Here is an 18,673-nt window from a genome sequence, read left to right as displayed (position 1 = left end):
TCATCAGAGAAAGCTTCTATGTTGACGATGGATTGGTATCCTGTAAAACCGTTGAACACACCGTTGACCTTGTCCTTCGCACGAAGCAAGCCTTACATGACAACAGTAGAATAAGACTTCACAAGTTTGCGTCAAACAGCAGACAAGTGCTAAATGGGCTGGACCAAGGTGACTTAGCAAAGGATTTAAAGGACCTTGATTTAGGAACGGCTACTCTTCCCACCCAGAGAAGTCTAGGCCTACTTTGGAATACAGATACAGACAGCTTTACTTTAAAGTCAAGTCTGCTGAAAAGTCGTACACTCGACGTGGACTTCTATCTGTAATCAATAGTGTCTTCGACCCTATTGGCTTTTTACAACCTGTCATCATCGAAGGAAAACTCTTACTTCGTGAAATGATGTCTGTGACCAGCAAAACTGATTGGGACGACCCATTACCAGAACCACAATATAACAAATGGATCTCATGGATGAACTCTTCAAGCTATCTTGAGACTCTTCACATACCTAGAATGTACAGTGATATCTCGTTTGAGGATGCCACCCATAGAGAGGTTTTGGTATTTGCGGGTGCATCAAAGAATGCAGTGGCAGCTGTTGCATATCTCAGGTTATATGATGAGAAAAGATTTACAACTAGCTTTCTGATGGGTAAAGCAAAACTTGCACCGACACATGGGCACACAATTCCTCGCTTGGAGTTGTGTGCAGCTGTGCTTGCCACCGAGATAGCAGAAAATGTGCGAGATCAACTGAAGATTCCTCAGAACAACTTTCACTTCTTTACAGATAGTCAAGTTGTGCTTGGATATATTTCCAATGAAGCAAGAATATTTTACATTTATGTTGCTAATCGTGTTGGGAGAATACGTCTTTTTAGCAAACCATCACAATGGCATTTTGTTAGAACAGAATGTAATCCTATAGATGTTGCTACCCGTAGCATTGATGCATCACAACTTGAAAATTCAGTATGGCTTCGTGGGCCAGAGGAGACACCTGAAGTAACAACCAAGTCAGAGTTTGAACTTGTTAATTCGGAACATGACATTGAAGTTCGACCAGAAGTCACCAGCTGCAAGCAAGGAGTGGATACAAAAGATTGTCCTAAAACACCAAACCCCTTTTCAGACCGCTTCTCAACATTTTCATCTTGGAATAGACTGGTTAGGACAGTTGCTCGTATCGATTATTGGGCTCGCTGCAAACGAAGGAGTGAGAGTTCCTGTACTCGATTTGATCATCCTCAGTTGCTAAGGGACAGTGAACTTTTACTAAAAGATTATTTAAACATTTTAATTTAGCAGCATCATTGCATGTGTTCAAAAAGACAGCTATATGGAAGAAATGAAGTACATGAAAGAGTCAGGCAGAATTCCAAACAACAGTACCATCCAATCTCTCTCTCCTGTGTTGGACAGTGAAGATGCTCTACGAGTTGGTGGGAGACTGAAGAAAGTGAAAGATGCAGAACTGAGTGGGCAACAGCGCAACCCGATAATTTTACCTAAAAACAATCATGTCAGTAACCTGCTTATTGGTTACTTTCATTCAAAAGTGTTTCACCAGGGAGCCATTTCACAGAGGGTGCTGTGCGTGCGGCAGGATATTGGATTGTTGGATTGAAGAGGAAAGTTTCATCTTTCATCAGATCTGATCGTGGTACTAATTTTGTGGGTGCATCAGAAGATTTGTCTATCAACGCAAAATTTATTGAGACGGGACCAGTGTTAGACTTTCTCTCCAACTGTCGTACTACTTCGAAGTTTAATCCTCCTCATGCCCCACACATGGGTGGGGTGTAGGGACGACTTATTGGAACAGTCAAGCGTATACTGAATTCCGTGTTTTTGCAACGACAAGGTAGAGACTTAACACACGAAGAACTCGTTACTCTTACGTCAGAAATATGTGCCATTGTTAATAACAGACCGCTGATGGATGTGTCGTGTGATCCGGACTCACCACACCTACTAACGCCGTCAATGCTTCTTACCATGAAGACTTACCCAGATGTCAAGCCATTTCCACCCCTTGAAACAAAGGATGCTCTTAAGTCAGCTTGGAAAAATGTCCAAGTCTTGGTAGAAGAATTTTGGCGACGATGGAAGTCCGAATATTTGCACCAGTTGCAAAAACGTGAAAAGTGGCAAAAACAGTCGAGGAATATCAAGTCTGGAGATGTGATCCTTCTCAAAGATGAGTCCCCTCGCAATGAATGGCCTATGGGAGTTATGCGCCGAACATTTGAAAGTGGAGATGGACTTGTTAGAAAAATAGAAATAGCTGTTGTAAAGGACGGAAAACAAGTTTTGTGTGTAAGACCTATAACAGATCTTATTCTTTTGTTGGAAGTTGATGAGTGAACATTTTATTTTTTGTCCTCTTTGTGAGATACACGTTGGTCACTGATGTACTGTATTACATATGTATCAACATTTTATGCTGGTTATTTTATTTTCATATGCATGAACATAATGAATGTGCAGTGTAATTTTTTGTGAAGTTTCAGTGATTTTTGACAAAATCAGAGGGGGAGTGTAAAGTCCCCGATCTGGAAATTTGTCCGTTACAGGTTTGATTATGATGTATTTGTTTATGTTTCCACCCAAGTAGAAATGTTTCAATTTAACATGTGCTTGTACTTGGTGAAGCCTCACAGGAGTAAGTAATTATCTTAATTCATAAAATTTCAAGAAAAATAATGTTAAGAACATATTTGAATTGTTTTATACCAATGATGCTGCTAAATTAAAATGTTTAAATAATCTTTTAGTAAAATGTCGGTCTGTTCAGTGAACTCATGTACAAGAAACTATTGTTAATGTCAATTATTATGTTTTTTGGTAAATCTGGGTGATATATATGTCATTTGTTTATGATTCTTTTTGAATTGCTTGTAGTTTTTTATCCTCTTCATGAGGTGGAATGTCGCTTCCAATAAACTCAAAGTGGAAACATTACATTTCAGAGAGAACCAACGTGGATATAAAAGCCAAACTTCTTGATCTATGGAAAACAGAAGTGAAATTTGAAATGGATAAATCTTCTAAAATTCTTGAAAATAACAGGAGTGGCTAAATAATTATGAGAAAAATTACGGGAAAGAAGTGATGAAAAATTCCCCAAACACACAAAGAAATCGTAGGAGCTAAGGCAATGGAAATGCAAATCATATGGAGAAATGATGTACAGTTTATTCATGAGGTTGCTCCCACGTGATTTACTTCTCATTAATATTCATAAGATCCTGCATAAACTCGAAATATTCCATTTCTTTAAATTAAAACCTGCAAGCACAGTTTGTTTTGTTTTTTAAGCCTCCATTAGAGTTATTTGGGCTGAATTTTGGGTTCTTAACAGTTGACAACTCATGAAACCATCTTTTTTTGGTAATAAATAGGTCACACTGATGCAAGAAATTGCCGTTTTCAAATTAAAAAGGTGGTCGCAACTTTCACTTTGGCATCAACAATATTGTCATTTCCGGTAGAAGATATTAAGAAAAATCTAAACATCGGCGGAAGAAATTTATCCGAAGTAGTTAGTATATAAAAATCTGCGGGTTTTTGTTCGTTCTCTATATAAACCTTTATGGAAGCTTTCGCCTTTATAGCTCCAATATGGCCGATATGTAAATGAGAAGAATGAACACCATTTCTCCATATGTTCCGGATATCGAAAACCGGTTTTCTTATGCTGATGCTGTATGCAATAATGAACCACAGAGACCCGAATTTCATGAACGGAGGAACAGCAATACACATAAGAACAGACAAAATGATCACAACAAGGATAACCAAATGAGGAAAAACAATCAAAGAAGTACATGTATGGTAAGAAATGGAAATTATCAAAGGAAGACACCACCAAACAATGCCGGAACAAGGAATCAACACTGGAATCAATTTCTTTTTAAGTAATATTTTGCTCTTAAAAATAAAAATGACAAGAAAGAATGAAAAAAAAATCATTGAATTATTATAACACAGAGATTATTTATCACAAAAATTATTTTTCCTGTGACGCCATCTTTCAAATAGTATAAGCGGTATCTCTTCAAACTACGGCTATTTTCATGTCGCCGATATTGAACGACGACTAATTACTTGTAACGTACCAGTGACGTTGCGGTCTAACAATTCTTTTGTTGGACTGACAATCTGGTCAATAATGAAATTTTAAGATCAATGAAAAAAACATTTACTTTGTTGGACTTTTTATTTGTAATAAATATAAAGAAAGATATTTATAAGGGTATAACAAATATATATGCTGACATTCCTTTTTGACTGATTTCTAAGATGTGCTTTAATCATATTCATTGCAAGCCCTGCCCTTAGAAACTAGGGCCGTGTGCAATCCCAAAAATTTTGCATCTATCTATCTGTATTATATTATATATATATATATAGAGAGAGAGAGAGAGAGAGAAAACATAATTGAAAACAATAATAATTTATGGTTGCCCCACACAATAATAATTTCTGGTGACGTTTTCTTTGCTAATCAACAGCCCCACTCCCCGTGGAAATTACTTCCTACAACTTCATTTGTAAATCCATATATATTTATTCGTATTTTGAAGACATAAATTAAATGACTCACTCTATCAACAAGTGTCTGTACAGTATCAATTTTGCCTACTCTGTATGTGAATGCTATTTTAATGCAAACTTCCAGTGCTTACGCTATTGAAACATAGCATATTGCAGTGATTTTACAGCAGGGGTAAATCGATGTTAACTAATATATCAAATTAAGAAAATTTCTTTATGACTAAGTTAAAAATTTGTCCTATATCGATGGAATTTTTAACGGCTTCTTTAGTGTGTTTTATATTTTTCAGATTTTTTTGTGAAGAAAATCGGATCTTTGAGCGCAATACATTCCATTGATAAATATGTAAAGAGATATTGTTTTATCTTATTGATTGCCTAAAAATTCTATCTGCTTAGAATGTTTACAATTTAGTTAAAATACTTGATGCAAGTTTGATTATTGCAATTTTCCTAATTATTATAGCCACGCCTATGGTATCAAATACATAAAAAAGAGTTGACCCATACATGTAGTTTAATATTTTGTTTTGTTTTGTTATTCAGTCGACATTCCGTGTACTTTTAACTTTAAAAGAATGTGTAAACATGACATCTTCCAAAACGAGGATGCTTTGATCATTTTGTTATCGTTTTTTAATTACTTCTTATCACTTGATCACCATCTGTTCAATCACTAAGATTAGCTTTTAATAGCAGAATATACTTTCACTAGAAATCGGATCAATCAAACATTGTTCACATGTTGAATTAGACTCGATACAGACAGATTTGTGTTTGAAGTGGGAATTACAAAGTTTACGCAGTAATTCAGCTGTATTACTGAGTATAGATTTCTAATGGTTCTGTAGGTCCACTCTTGCACCAAGTGTTTGAAGATGTTTGTATCAACTTATTTTTTATATATCTCAAACCTTGCGTAAGTTTAATACTGCGAGAAAAAAATCTAAGTGAGAAAAATTAGGATATATCTACAAAGTTCGTTTAATAACTAATTTCATTAAAGATATATCCATAGCCTTCGTTTATTTACTAATTTCCAGACTACAGCTTGAATTCCCCTTACAGATTTACATGTAGTATATACTTATAATCAACATAGTATTCAAGATATTTTTACTCCATATTTGAGGCCAACATAAATGTTCAGTAAAAAATATTTTTACCCCATATCTGAGGCCTGAGTCAATGCTCAAAAGAGTTTCCAATAAAATCTATTCTTGCGCTTGTTCGTGCAGATCATAACGTTTAAAGTTATTGGTTATTGGAATTTGTTCGTTAAAATGTTGACCATCCTGTAGTTTTCTCGGTTTTTTCCCCCTCATCCGTCGTATATGTCTCTCTGTTGTTATCAGCCGGAAATATAATCTTATACTCAAGAACGTCTCAATTATTACCGATGTCGTCTGTGTTTACTAATGGTTCTGGTTTCTGCTGACTGCAAAAACAAACTCGGAAATCATTGGGACAAATGCTAAACATGACAGATTAGATACCTAAACAAACGTCTTGGTGTCATGGATCTCTTTATTAAGCCAGTTTTAAGCTAACATGGAGGATCACAAGGACAGACGAATCAAATGGAGATAGTGAATTAATAAAGAAAAAAATAAATGTATACCAACTGGGCCAGACACTTTTACATAGTGCAACATATTATATGTTAAAATTGTGGCTCCATGGTTGAATGAGAAAAATGGAGATCCACCTTTTCAGTTCTAATGGTCAGAAGCCAGAAGAGCTTTAGCATTAGTAAGATGTCTGTTCGTCTATCTGTATACAAGTGAGCTTTTCTGATCACATTTTGTCCATCTGTCTTTTCACATTTTCAACTTCTTCTCAAAGACCACTGGGCAAATTTCTACCAAACTTGCCACAAAGGATCTTTGGGTAAAGGACCGTTCACGGTAGCTCAGTCGCGCTCGCTCCGTGATTGGGAGGTCGTAAGTTCGAATCTCGGCCGCGATACCTAAGTCGATAAAAAAAAATGGGTAGCAACTGTTCCTTCGCAGTGCGAATATGCCCCAAAATGTATAGGTATACATGTATCTTCATATATAGTACTTAATCAATTTCTGTACACAATATGAAATTGCTTCTTTGAAAACTACTTGAGGTATTGCGTCACAACAAAAGTGCCAATTGAAATACATTCCGACATACATAAAGACAAAGTAACATGACCCATAAATTTATTCAATGGTGTCTTCCTTTTATAGTAAAGAACCTTTGTACACAATTAGAAAACATTACGTTAAAAACGGTTTGAGTTGTCGCGTCACAACAGTAGTGTTAGACAGGCAGACGGACGGATGGACAGAGAAAGGACAATATGATTTCAATTGGATGCCGGCATTTTCATGTGGGGCCGGAATTACGAAACAGTAAACAACATTAATTCTTGTGTTTGTAAGAAAAAGAAAAATAGCTTTTATTGGTATCGCATTTTTGAACCATTCACGGTAGCTCAGTCGGTAGAGCGCTCGCTACGTGATCGGAAGATCGTGAATTCGAATCTCGGCGGCGACTGACCTTCGCCATGCGCTCGACACTTTGAAGTGAAAGTTGCGGATCCTTCGGATGAGACCTTAAAAACCGAGGCCCCTGTCACGGCAGGCGTTGGCACGATAAAGATCCATCACTGCTCAATGGCCCCGAGTGCCGAGTAAAGATCAAAATTTGAAGCCCTTCACCGGTATATGGTGACGTCTCTATATGAGTGAAAAATTCTCTAATGGAACTTCTACTTGAGAAGACGAAAACACTTGCTGTGGCCTTCAACTAGACATTTCGATATATCGACGACGTATTATCAATTAACAATAGTTACTTTCATCCATATGTCGACTCGATATATCCCAGTGAGCTTGAAATAAAAGATACTACAGATTCTGACACATCTGTTTCATATTTAGATATTTTACTAGGCAAAGACGTTAATGGTAACCTAACAACAAAACTTTATGATAAACGTGATGACTTCAACTTTTCAATCGTCAGCTTCCCTAACTTATGCAGCAATATACCCTTATCACCTGCATATGGGGTTTATGTCTCTCATTTGATTCGATACGCAAGAGCATACTCTACGTATGAACAATTTCTAAGGCAAGCTATTGACAAACAAGTTGACGAAACAAGGATATCAACAGTCTCGTTTGAAGTCATCTTTTCGCAAGTTTAAGTCGATACAATGACCTAGTCAGCACATACGACCTGTCATTGTGTCAAATGCTGACTGACGTTTTTCAAACTAATTGTCAGGCCATTTTATTCTTACACTGAACTGTCTACAGATTTTTCCGGTTTTTGTTTCCCGATCATGACAAGGAGCACACGGCGGGTGTGACAGGTCGGCAGGGGATGCTCACTCTTCCATGGCACCTGATCCCACCTCTAAATTTTGAGGTCCTTGTTTGCTCTGCTCCAAATTTGTATCGTTTCATTGGACTTTCGAGATTGAATACTGTTCGTTATCTTCCTATTTCACGTAAAACAACATACAATCAATCAAGCAATCGCATTTTTGTAGATGAATATTAGTACTTTGTAGTGTTGAGTTTTAACGTACATGAAGTTAATTATGTATAGGAAGCAAGTTTAGAGAAAAATTAAAAAACGTTCACCTACTTAATCAGTTCAAGGGCTGAAAATTTGACATCTTTTTTTAAAAAATGAAACGGAAGAATTTTTATTTCCTAACAAATAAATGAATTAAAACTTGAAGAATTACTTTCTCATGACAAGGAGTATACATAAAATGGTAAAAAAGAAAGCAATACTAATGTTGCCGTGGTGATTTTTCAAATCACTGCATCGAGTGTGATGATAAACAGCATGTAGGTTATGGCTCAGAGGATATGAGGATAGTAAAATCTTATGAGAAAACAAATCAGAATTTTGTTCTTAAAAATAACTTTGCTATGCATTATCAGACTTTATTTCTGCAGTCTCCTTGTATTTTTAGGTCAGAGACCAGAAGAGCTTATGCATTAGGCCCAGTAAAATGCCCGTCTGTTAAATATTTTCCAAAAGGCTACTCATCTTAAAGTTTCAAATGGTCTGTTATCAACCAGACCTGGTACAGAGGTAGACTATACTAAGATAGATAATTCTATGTATCGATTGTTTTAGTTTTGACAAACGGTGTTGACATGATTATTAAAAGAAAGAAAGAAAAACCCTTTCAAACACTACTCCTCCTACAGTTTTGGTCTGATTTCAATAAAACTTGGTACACAGGTAGACTCTACTTAGATTTGGTATTCGGTTTTTCAGTTATGAATCGGTTTTTCGAGTTCGACAAACAGTGTTGTCATAGTTACTGAAAATAGAAATATCTGTGCAATTCTTTTAAAATTCTACTTCTCCTTCAGTTTAAATCCTATTTCAGTAGGTGGACTACACCTAGATAAATAATTCTATATATCGGTTTTGATTTCAACAATCGATGTTTCCATTTGTCATTATAAATAAAAATTTCTGTGAAATTCTTTCAGAACATTACTCCTCCTACATTTTTAGTCGAATTTATTATAAATAAATATTTCTGTGAAATTCTTTCAGAACATTACTCCTACATTATAACTATAACTATATTATTTTGCCCTCGAACCCAGTCAATAAATGTTTTGTACTTTTTATTTATTTATTTTATCATTATTATTTTTTGACATACATGTATGTCGAACACCAACGAATGCAAATGAGATTTAGCTGACCCCGCCCATTATGTGACGTAAGCGGTCAAGCATCTCATCTACAGGTCCAATATCTCACTCTGCAGTCAAACATCGATTTTTTTATGCCCGCTCAGTAAAACATTAGAAATGTTAGATTTTTTTTAGTATTGATTTGTATAGGAACAAATTTTATAGGTATAACAAAAAACTTTGTTTAAACTTGTTTTCTCTGGAAATTTTTTAAAATTACGAATTTCGAAAAGCTCTTTCACGAAGAAAAATTTATTGTGTATTAATAAATAAATGAAAACTATAATCCAGAAAATGCAGAGTATAAATGCAAGGGAGCAAAACCAACACACCAGTATTTCAAATGCTGCAAAGTTGACAATTGAACACACCCGGTAGAAGGTAAACATTAACAATAACAGAGCTCGTGCCAATGTTTACCAACATAGAAATTTGACCTTATTTTATGCAAAATATCGTAGTCATTGGATTTTTTTGAATTTTCATGTTACATGTAGTTCAATTCATGAAACTAAAGTTATTTTCAATAAAAATACAAGGGCAATGCCACTGTGTCGAGGCCTCTTTAAATGGCGTTGTTTTGACATAAGCTACAGGATGGGGCTTAAAGGATGTTTTTTTGTCATGAACTTAAGTATGGACTCTAAATGGTATTGGTATGGCCATAATGTACATAATGGAGGCTTAAGGATACTTTTGGGTTATAGATGAGGTTAAAAAGTTTTGTTTTGCCATAAGCTACAGCATGTGGATTTAATGGCGTTGTTTGGTCACAAGCTACAGTTTGGGGTCTACAGAGTGTTGTTTGGTCATAAACTACAGAGTGGGGGACGTATATGTAGGGTGTTGTTTGGCGAGACGGCAGGGGGCTAAGCCATAAACTTTAAGATGGGGCTAAAGCGTGTGTTCTGGTCATATGCTACAGGACGGCCGCAGAAGCGTGTGAATTGGTCGTAAACTGCAGGATTAGGGCTGAGATGTGAGGTTTGTCTGAAATGGATGTTGTTTCTGTTGGAATCTTTATCAACTTCAAATCCTTACCAGATTAATACCAAACCCTGTCGTTGCGAGCAAAATTTGATGATTTGAAGATATGTACATGTATGTACAAAATTGTGTTCTTAATTTTTTTTCCCTGTCAACTTTCATGAACAATTAATAAAAGACAAAACCATTGGAAATCGAATGATTTATTTTGAATCGATGACAATTGCTACTATATGCTGAAGTTTAGAAACGATGGGGAAGCTGATGAATATATCCAAATGTACGTCCTTCGTGAAGCATATTGATAAAACATTAACAAAGAATGAATATTGCACGAGTTTTGTAGATCTTGAACAATATACAACTAGAATATTTCAACGATTTTTTTTTCTGCAAAAATGTTCCATTGTCATCTACACATCATTGAAAAATAATACTGTTTCGACATAGTACATTAATACGAAGACATATGCATTTTTCTAACATTGCAGGATGTTTTTGGATAGTTGCACTCTGTACTATGAGGAAAAAGTGTACGCAAATTGAATATGACAACTGTCATATTGCTGTACTACTCTCATATTTCTTCGTGTTGTCTGTAGCAACTAAAGTATACTCTGAATTGTTTGTTGCTGTATAATTGGCCTTTTCTGGTTTGATATGTGTATTATCAGTGGTCACTAAAGTATATTCTGTTTTGCTGGAAACTGTATTTTTGTCTTTTTTCGATTTGAAGAGTCTCCAGCAACACAGTTTTCTAACTTCTCTACGAAAAATTTCTCCAGTTATATAGTAAATAAAGAAGTAACAGGAATAGTTTGACATGCAGATTTCCTCTACAACTTTTCTTATTGTCATATATCGCAGGTATCTCTTCCACATTGGATCTGAGGCCATCGTGTCCATATCTGCTACTTGTCCGGGTTTGATAACCCCTTGCAGTGCAAAGACAATGGATGCCGGAAGAAGTGTGCATATTAAGTAAAAGGAAACGGATAATAAAGTAATTGTTGAAGTTTGGCCGCCACATCCCCTCGTTTGTTGTGGTAAAGCACTTTGATATGTAATTCTTCTAATCTCTCTGATAACCAGGATGTTAACTACCAGAACGCACACGGGAACAAACATAAATAACGTCAGTTCGGTCGTCAGAGTCCAAATCTTTTCAAATTGTTCCACATCCTCCGAAGGGTAGCACGTTCCTTCGGAGGGATGAAACTGCCAGATATATGTCTGTAGCGATGCAATTTGTAACGAAAATATAAGTAGACCTATAGAAACGTATATTGCACGTTTCACAGTGCAAAATCTCTCCTTCACAAAAGGGTGATTTACAGCAATGTACCGTTCCACGGTGAAAGCGAGAACCAACAGTGGTGCATAATACTGGGGTACATAAATTGCCATGTTGAATACCTCACACATAACTGACATCCTGGTGTAGGATGTAACACCCCATGCAAAATTCAACTCTTGAACGATGTGTAGAAGTAGAAAAATGGTATGTACAATTGATAGAACACCGACATATATGGCCGACGAATTGTTCTTTCGCATCTTCCTGCTAAGCCATATTTTTGTTGTGATAGGATTAGCAATTAGGCCTATAACATAGAAAATCGGTGAGATGACACGGTCTATGATTGAGATCTGGGGTGCTAGATGATTGAAAATGTCGAGATAATTTTGTGGAATATCGCTGTAGTTTGCTGTTGGTGCTGACACGCCGAACGTTGAATTTTCCATGACTCTGAAACAAACAGATTCATTATGTATTGACATTCTTTGAAAATGCTCATTACAATCAAATTGAAAGCGGTATTTTTATTCCATTGCCGTTTTAGTTTTTCTACCGATCACGTAAGAAAAATTATTTGTCTCCGTGTATTCTCTTTCTTTTTTGAAGTATATTTGTAACTACATTTAATGTAAACAATATTCCTTTTGAAGGAAGTGATCGGAAAATGTAATATTCAGATGTCAAACCAGGCTCCGGGGCCATAAAACTTAGACGAGCTCACTTTTGATCTCAGTCTCACTTTTACTAAAGGAATGTATAAGGGAAAAGTGAGACTGAGATCAAAAGTGAGATCATCTAAGTTTTATGGCCCCGGAGCCTGGTGCCTACTTAAAGGCATAGAATGTTTAGAACAGACAAACACCTAATAAACTAATGTACAAGTAAGAGTTACTCAAAACACCAACGAACGAATAAACTACCGTAAAGGGGAAGGGTGTACTTCCGTTTTGGAAGTCAATGAAATTCTTGCGCATGTAGAACAAAAACGTAAGTTTATTCACCGTATGACTGTATATATGTTTGCATGTCAAAGTAAATGCATTATAGAAGCACCTTAATATTTTACATGTTCTAAAAGATGTACATGAAGCTGTCGGGGCATTGTAAACAAAGTAGTCCGTCACGTATTGTGTGTGCCAATGGTTACATTTGCTGGATGCCTTAAATGGAAGCAACTGTGATCGGCTCTGGTCGATCACTAAAATAACAAGCTAATTCAAAGAATTTGTGTCCCCAGCTCAGGGAAAAAGGAGAGCATGCGCAGTTCGGGGGGGTGGGGGGGGGGTGGTTTCGGACCTCCCCCCCTTTGGATTTGCAGAATTAGTTAATGTAAACATGTATATTGCAGCAAATAAAAAATACCAATATGGATATAAAGATGTGTTTGCTTATTCTTTTTATATGATGAATACTATCATTTAGTAAATAAAAAAAATTCAAAAGAAACAAAACAAAACAAAACGGGATCGTCCGGGATTTGAATCCGGGAACTCTCATTTGCTACGCAAGAATCAAAGAGGCACTTGATTATACATCAAATTAAATGCAAACATTAGGTCACATATAATGTTTATATTCACATTCGATATTGTCGAAATTTTACACAATACATGGTGTCTAATTTAGCCTTTACTAAACAGTTCTAATAGATGTAATTAGAATACAAAGTCCGTCGACAACATGTATTTTATGTAATAACTCTCCACATGCCCCTGTGCTAAAAATAGTACCAAGCGACTTTTAATATGATAAAAAAAACGGGGTGGGACACTAAGAGAGGGGCGAGAGAAGCCATAGGGAGTTTTGGTATAAAATTTCATTGCAAAAGCTTCTTGAGATATCGCCCGGAAACGAAAGTGTTACACACAGCCAGAATGTCTGAATTTACGACCTTAAACTTTGACCATTTGACCTCAAAATCAATAGGGTTCTGTTTTAGGCCATAAGGAGTTGCTATGTAAAATTTCATTGCGAAAGCTCAAAGGGTTCTTGACATATCGCGCGAAAACGAAAGTGTTACAGACAGACAGAAATACAGACCGACGGACAGACCGAAATTAATATCCCCCACTTTCAGTGAAAGCGGGGGACAAAAATCAAAATATTTTATTCAAATTTACATGCAAAGCAGCGCTGTGCATTTTTGAGCTTTTGTGGAATTTTACAGATGTTCAATGTAGAACGATGAAAACTCATTTTTCGGATTTTTTTTCGATTAAAGTTGAAAATTATGTTGTAAAGAGCACAATTGCATCATACAAACGTTTCAATGACTCCCTCTAACTAACTTTAATTGAAATGGGACCATTTGTTGCTCACAAACACCAAAAACTAAGGAAGACTTTGAGTTTGAGGAAGATTTTGAGGTCAAAAGGTCAAAGTTCAAGGTCGTAAATTCATATATTCCGTCTGTGTGTAACAATTTCGTTTCCGGGCGATATCTCAAGAAGCTTTTGAGATTTTGCAATGAAATTTTATATCATAACTCCCTAGGGCCTCTCTCGCCCCTCTCAAAGTGTCCCGCTCCGTTTTTTTTAAATTATTATTTATTGTATTAAAAGTCGCTTGGCACTATTTTTAGCACAGGGGCATGTGGAGAGTTATTACGTATAATACAGGTTGTCGGCGGACTTTAAGTTAGCCTTTACTAAACAGTTCTAATAGATGTAATAAGAATATAGACACCATGTATTGTGTAAAATTTTGACAATATCGAACGTGAATATAAACATTATATGTGACCTAATGTTTGCATTTAATATACTTGATATCAAATGCCTCCGTGATTTAGGGGTATGACTCTCGCTTAGCATGTGAGAGGTGTGGGGTTCGAATCCCGGACAATCCTTCTTTTTTCAAATTTTTTTTACTAAATGATAGTATTCAGCATGTGAAATGAAAAAGTTATGACGTTTGGCTTGTACAAACTCATAAAATCATTATTACAGTGTGATACATATCCTATATAAAAAAAATCTTTTATACACATATTAAAGAATAAGCAATCAAATCTTTATATCCATATTGGCATTTTTATTTGCTTCTATATACATGTATACATTTAATAATTCTACGAATCCAGGGGGGGGGGGGCGTCCCCCCCCCCCCCCCCGAACTGCGCATGCTCTTCTTTTTTCCTTAAGCGGGGGACACCAATTCTCTGAATTAGCTTGGTACATATAATACAGGTTGTCGGCGGACATAATAATCTATTTACAGTGTACATCTATTGGAGCTAAATTAGACACCATGTGTTGTGTAAAATTTTGACAATATCGAACGTGTCAAAACGAAAAATTGGACGTTATAGGACAGTGGAAATCTGTGATATTTTCAGGCAAAGCACAAGTATTTATTGGTCAAACGAAAAATATTTATTTAGAAAAAACTCAATGAGAAGAGGTGAATAACACGTAAAACACTAATATGCACGAAGGATTTGATCCGCGCCCAGTTTCATACAAATAGATATAGACAAGTGGAAATCTGTGATATTTTCAGGCAAAGCACAAGTATTTAATTGATGGTTTAACGAAAAATATATATTTAGAAAAAAGCCAAATAGAAGTGGTGAGTAACACGTAAAGCACCAATATGCACAAAGTACATGTATTTGGATTCGCGTCCAATTTCATACAAGCAGTTTTCTGGGTCCGGACCCCCCCCCCCCCCCCTTAAGCGGGGGACACAAATTCTCTGAATTATCTTGTAACTAATGCATTGAAAATTGCAGGGGCAGTAAAGGATTTATAAATACTTTGGATTTTTTTTTTCAAAACCGTACATGTATTCACTATCTGTGCAAGAATTCCAACTGACCACACTAAGATTCTTTTCACACACTTAAGTGCTTTAGGCCTACCCCCTGCTGTTTTGTCAATTAACTATATTATTAAAATATTGGACGAACTTAATTATTCAATGGGTGAAGTGAGTGATCTAATGTTTAATTTTTTCCCACACTTGTTATCGTCGGAACTATCACAATACCACATTGATTTCGGCATACAAACATCTCTTGATATTAAGAAAAAGCTTAAGAAAGTCTGTATGCAGTGTAAGTTAATATTGATAACGGCCCTAAAATCATGCCCATGTTATTGGAATAGCTTTTTTATGTCTTCTTGCATGCGATGGTAATGTCAAAGTGTTTTAGTTCTTTGGAAAATCCTAGCAACCTTCATTTCTTTGTAATGCTTAGTTCAATCATTTCGCACCAGGGCACGTGCAAAAATGTAGGAATTCCAAACGACGCCATTTTAAACTCCATAGAATTGATCAGATTTTAATTTTTTTGTTGACAACTTAATTTTTTTTTCAAATCCTGGCACGATGTAAATTCAAAATTTATTCACAGCATAGCATTGAAAATGATGTAAAATTTTAATGAATTCATATTTCGTTTCTATTTTTCTTGTGATGAATGAACTTCACATTAAACATCTTAATAAATTCTATAAAACGGATCCCAAGCAAGGTAAGTGTTTTTTTATGAGAAAAACAAAAAGATTTGGACTGCAAAAACGAATAGGGCTTTTGAAATTTTGTACGCCTCTTTTTACACCTCAGGGACTCCACTACTTCATCAAAAGAAACGACAGATTCGATAAGAGTATATGTCTTTTCCTTGTCAAAAATAATTCCGGTATCCGTTTGATAAACAGGATTTCTAGATGCTGGAAGTCTATGGTTTCTCATAATTGATCATATTCAGATATCAAGACTGTAACAGCTAGTGAAGCGAGTAAATATCGCGTGTATGGAACGCGTTTTACGTACTTAGTAAACCACACAAAGCTTGTATGAATGGAAATAAAGGTTGTTTTTCGCTCTACGTTTTACGGACAACAGAAAGTCATAGGAATCCTTATCTCTTTCATTAATTCTGGCAAGTTATCTTCTATTAATGCAAAAATATTCGGTCTAGTTTTTATCAACTAGCGATACTTTGTCAAATCATTTCAATGAGTTTTTTTTTTAGGGAGAAGATAATTCGGGTAGAGCCACTTAATATTTTAGCAAAATGACAGTAAATGGATTGTTTATCATTCAACTCGGGTTTCTAGATATGGTAGAATTTAAACAGGCAAAAGTAATAAATAATGCTTTGGTATTCAATTAATGATTGTTTTTAATGAAGTTTCAGTCTGAAATTGAGTTCTGAAATTGATTATGTAAAAATAAGATCGATATTTTATTAACGCAGTGCGATCAGTCATGTCACACGATGTTGATTAATCTGCCCTTTATCAAACGGACTCCTTCCAAAAATAAAAAAAAATGCAACAAACACATACATGTATAGTAAAGAAAAAAAATATGATTTTTTTTAAATTTCTGATTGCAGAAAACATACCCTAAAACATTTTAAATCATTTCTTTCAAATTTGTTCAAACGTGTTTTGATAGTGATTCCTGATACGTAAAAAGAAAGGTAAACAACATACATATTGATAAATTGCCTGTACTTGCAGGTAATGACGTAAAATGTCCATATTATATTGTTATAAATATATTTCATATCAGACCTGCATTGTTGCTACATGAAATACAATGGCAGTATAGAGTACAGTGATAACATGTTAATGATTACAATATTATATAAAACTCAGATTGACCGGGTACATACAGGGCAATGCCCCTCGAATAGCAAAAACATACACAAATTGTATCGCAGCTGTTGGATTTGACAATAATTGCGTGGAACTGTTGGATATTACAATAATTGTATCGGAGGTCTCGGGTATTACAACAGTTTGTATCAGAACTATCAGCTATTACAATACATGTAATTGAAAGCTAAAGAAGAGGGCATTGATATAAGATTTAATGGTATCGTGTAGGTTTGCGTGAATATATTGCCACAAAGGCTGTTCTCTTCGAATTATTTAAGTTCTATGCGAATTTGCCTTCTACATGTGACATACAAGCAAACTTTTCCGCGACTGACTTTTTACTGTAGAGCATGTGACAAACTTTTATGTAGGAAAGGCACAAGACACCTGCCTCTTCGGTCTATTGGAGAACAGTTTTTTTTTTAATTTTTATTTACATGTATGGTTATCATAAGAAAAAAATACTATTATAAATATTTGAAGTTAATACAGACATATACTTTACTTATATCAGCTCTGCACATTAAATACTTCCCCCTGAATACTTGGATTACAATACTAATTACAAGTGTTCTTAAGTAGTTCTTGAGAGGGGGCTGGGTAATTAACCCTCCCTACACTTTTCTATATATCCCTATTTCACAATACCTGGCAATTAAACGCTATGAGTTCTGTTTTGCAATTTGTTGTGTATGAAGGAGTAACGAAGTCAGCTTCATGGTTTTTGACATTGGAAACTCTGATCTACGGTCAGATATAATAAACGTCTAAAACTTCAGAGACCGTACAAAACACTCAGCATGGAACAATATCTTCTATTATTTATCTCCAAAGCAACTCAAGCTACTCGCATTTATTTAATGCAGCATTAAATTCTTGGAATGTCTAGACAACAGTAAATATAATTTATATCCTCAAGTTAATGCATATTTAAAGGTTTAGAATTGGGGACGTTGTAAAACTTCTGTCCTTTACAGCAAATGTACCAGTGTATAGATACATTATTCTCGATAATGGTCATTTCCATAAAAATATTTATGTATTTCATCATATGAAGCATTCAAGATAATAATTACTTTTTAAGAACATTTATCAGACATACATGTAAACATGGTAAGTTTTGTCTTCCGCGCTGTGCTCGTTTCGTTGCACTCTCTTCGTTCCTTACAAAAACCTCCTCTTTGTGCACTCATCCATAATGTTTATTCAAACTATACTATTCCTTTAAGATATTCTTGGGAATTCAAATGAGCCCAGCCCTATACATCCTGGTTAAACAGCGTGCATGAAAACAGATTCATCCGCGTTAGAGCTGCCGTTGATGCAATTTTTTTTTGGTCCAGGATAGCATCTTGCATATAGTTTGATTGAACAAACAAAGATCGTACACGTGGATAAAGAAATCATTAAATTATGATAACAAAGTACAAATCAAACATTTACCTTAGATGTTCTGAAATATTTGATTTAATTTGCTTTTATGGAGGAAGATTTTGAG

At 35.4% G+C, this 18,673-nt stretch overlaps 1 protein-coding gene across 4 annotated transcripts in view; it reads right to left on the bottom strand.

The window, feature by feature from the left end:
* Positions 1–10,447: 10,447 nt before the first annotated feature.
* LOC133192092 (ovarian cancer G-protein coupled receptor 1-like) overlaps positions 10,448–18,673 on the bottom strand; it is a 37,916-nt gene continuing 29,690 nt past the window's right edge. For all 4 annotated transcript variants that reach the window (XM_061327944.1, XM_061327943.1, XM_061327945.1 and 1 more), the window contains one exon: positions 10,448–12,010. In XM_061327944.1, coding sequence (XP_061183928.1) covers positions 10,819–12,006 — 1,188 coding nt within the window. In that variant the 5' untranslated portion in view covers positions 12,007–12,010 and the 3' untranslated portion in view covers positions 10,448–10,818. The remainder of the gene's footprint in view (positions 12,011–18,673) is intronic.

Source organism: Saccostrea echinata, unplaced genomic scaffold (genome assembly GCF_033153115.1).
Source record: "Saccostrea echinata isolate AGI-Se365-2 ecotype Australia unplaced genomic scaffold, CSIRO_AGI_Sech_v1 ptg000025l, whole genome shotgun sequence".
NCBI lineage: Eukaryota > Metazoa > Mollusca > Bivalvia > Ostreida > Ostreidae > Saccostrea > Saccostrea echinata.
Note: the sequence above shows the minus strand (reverse complement) of the source record. Positions and strands in the feature narration are given on the sequence as shown.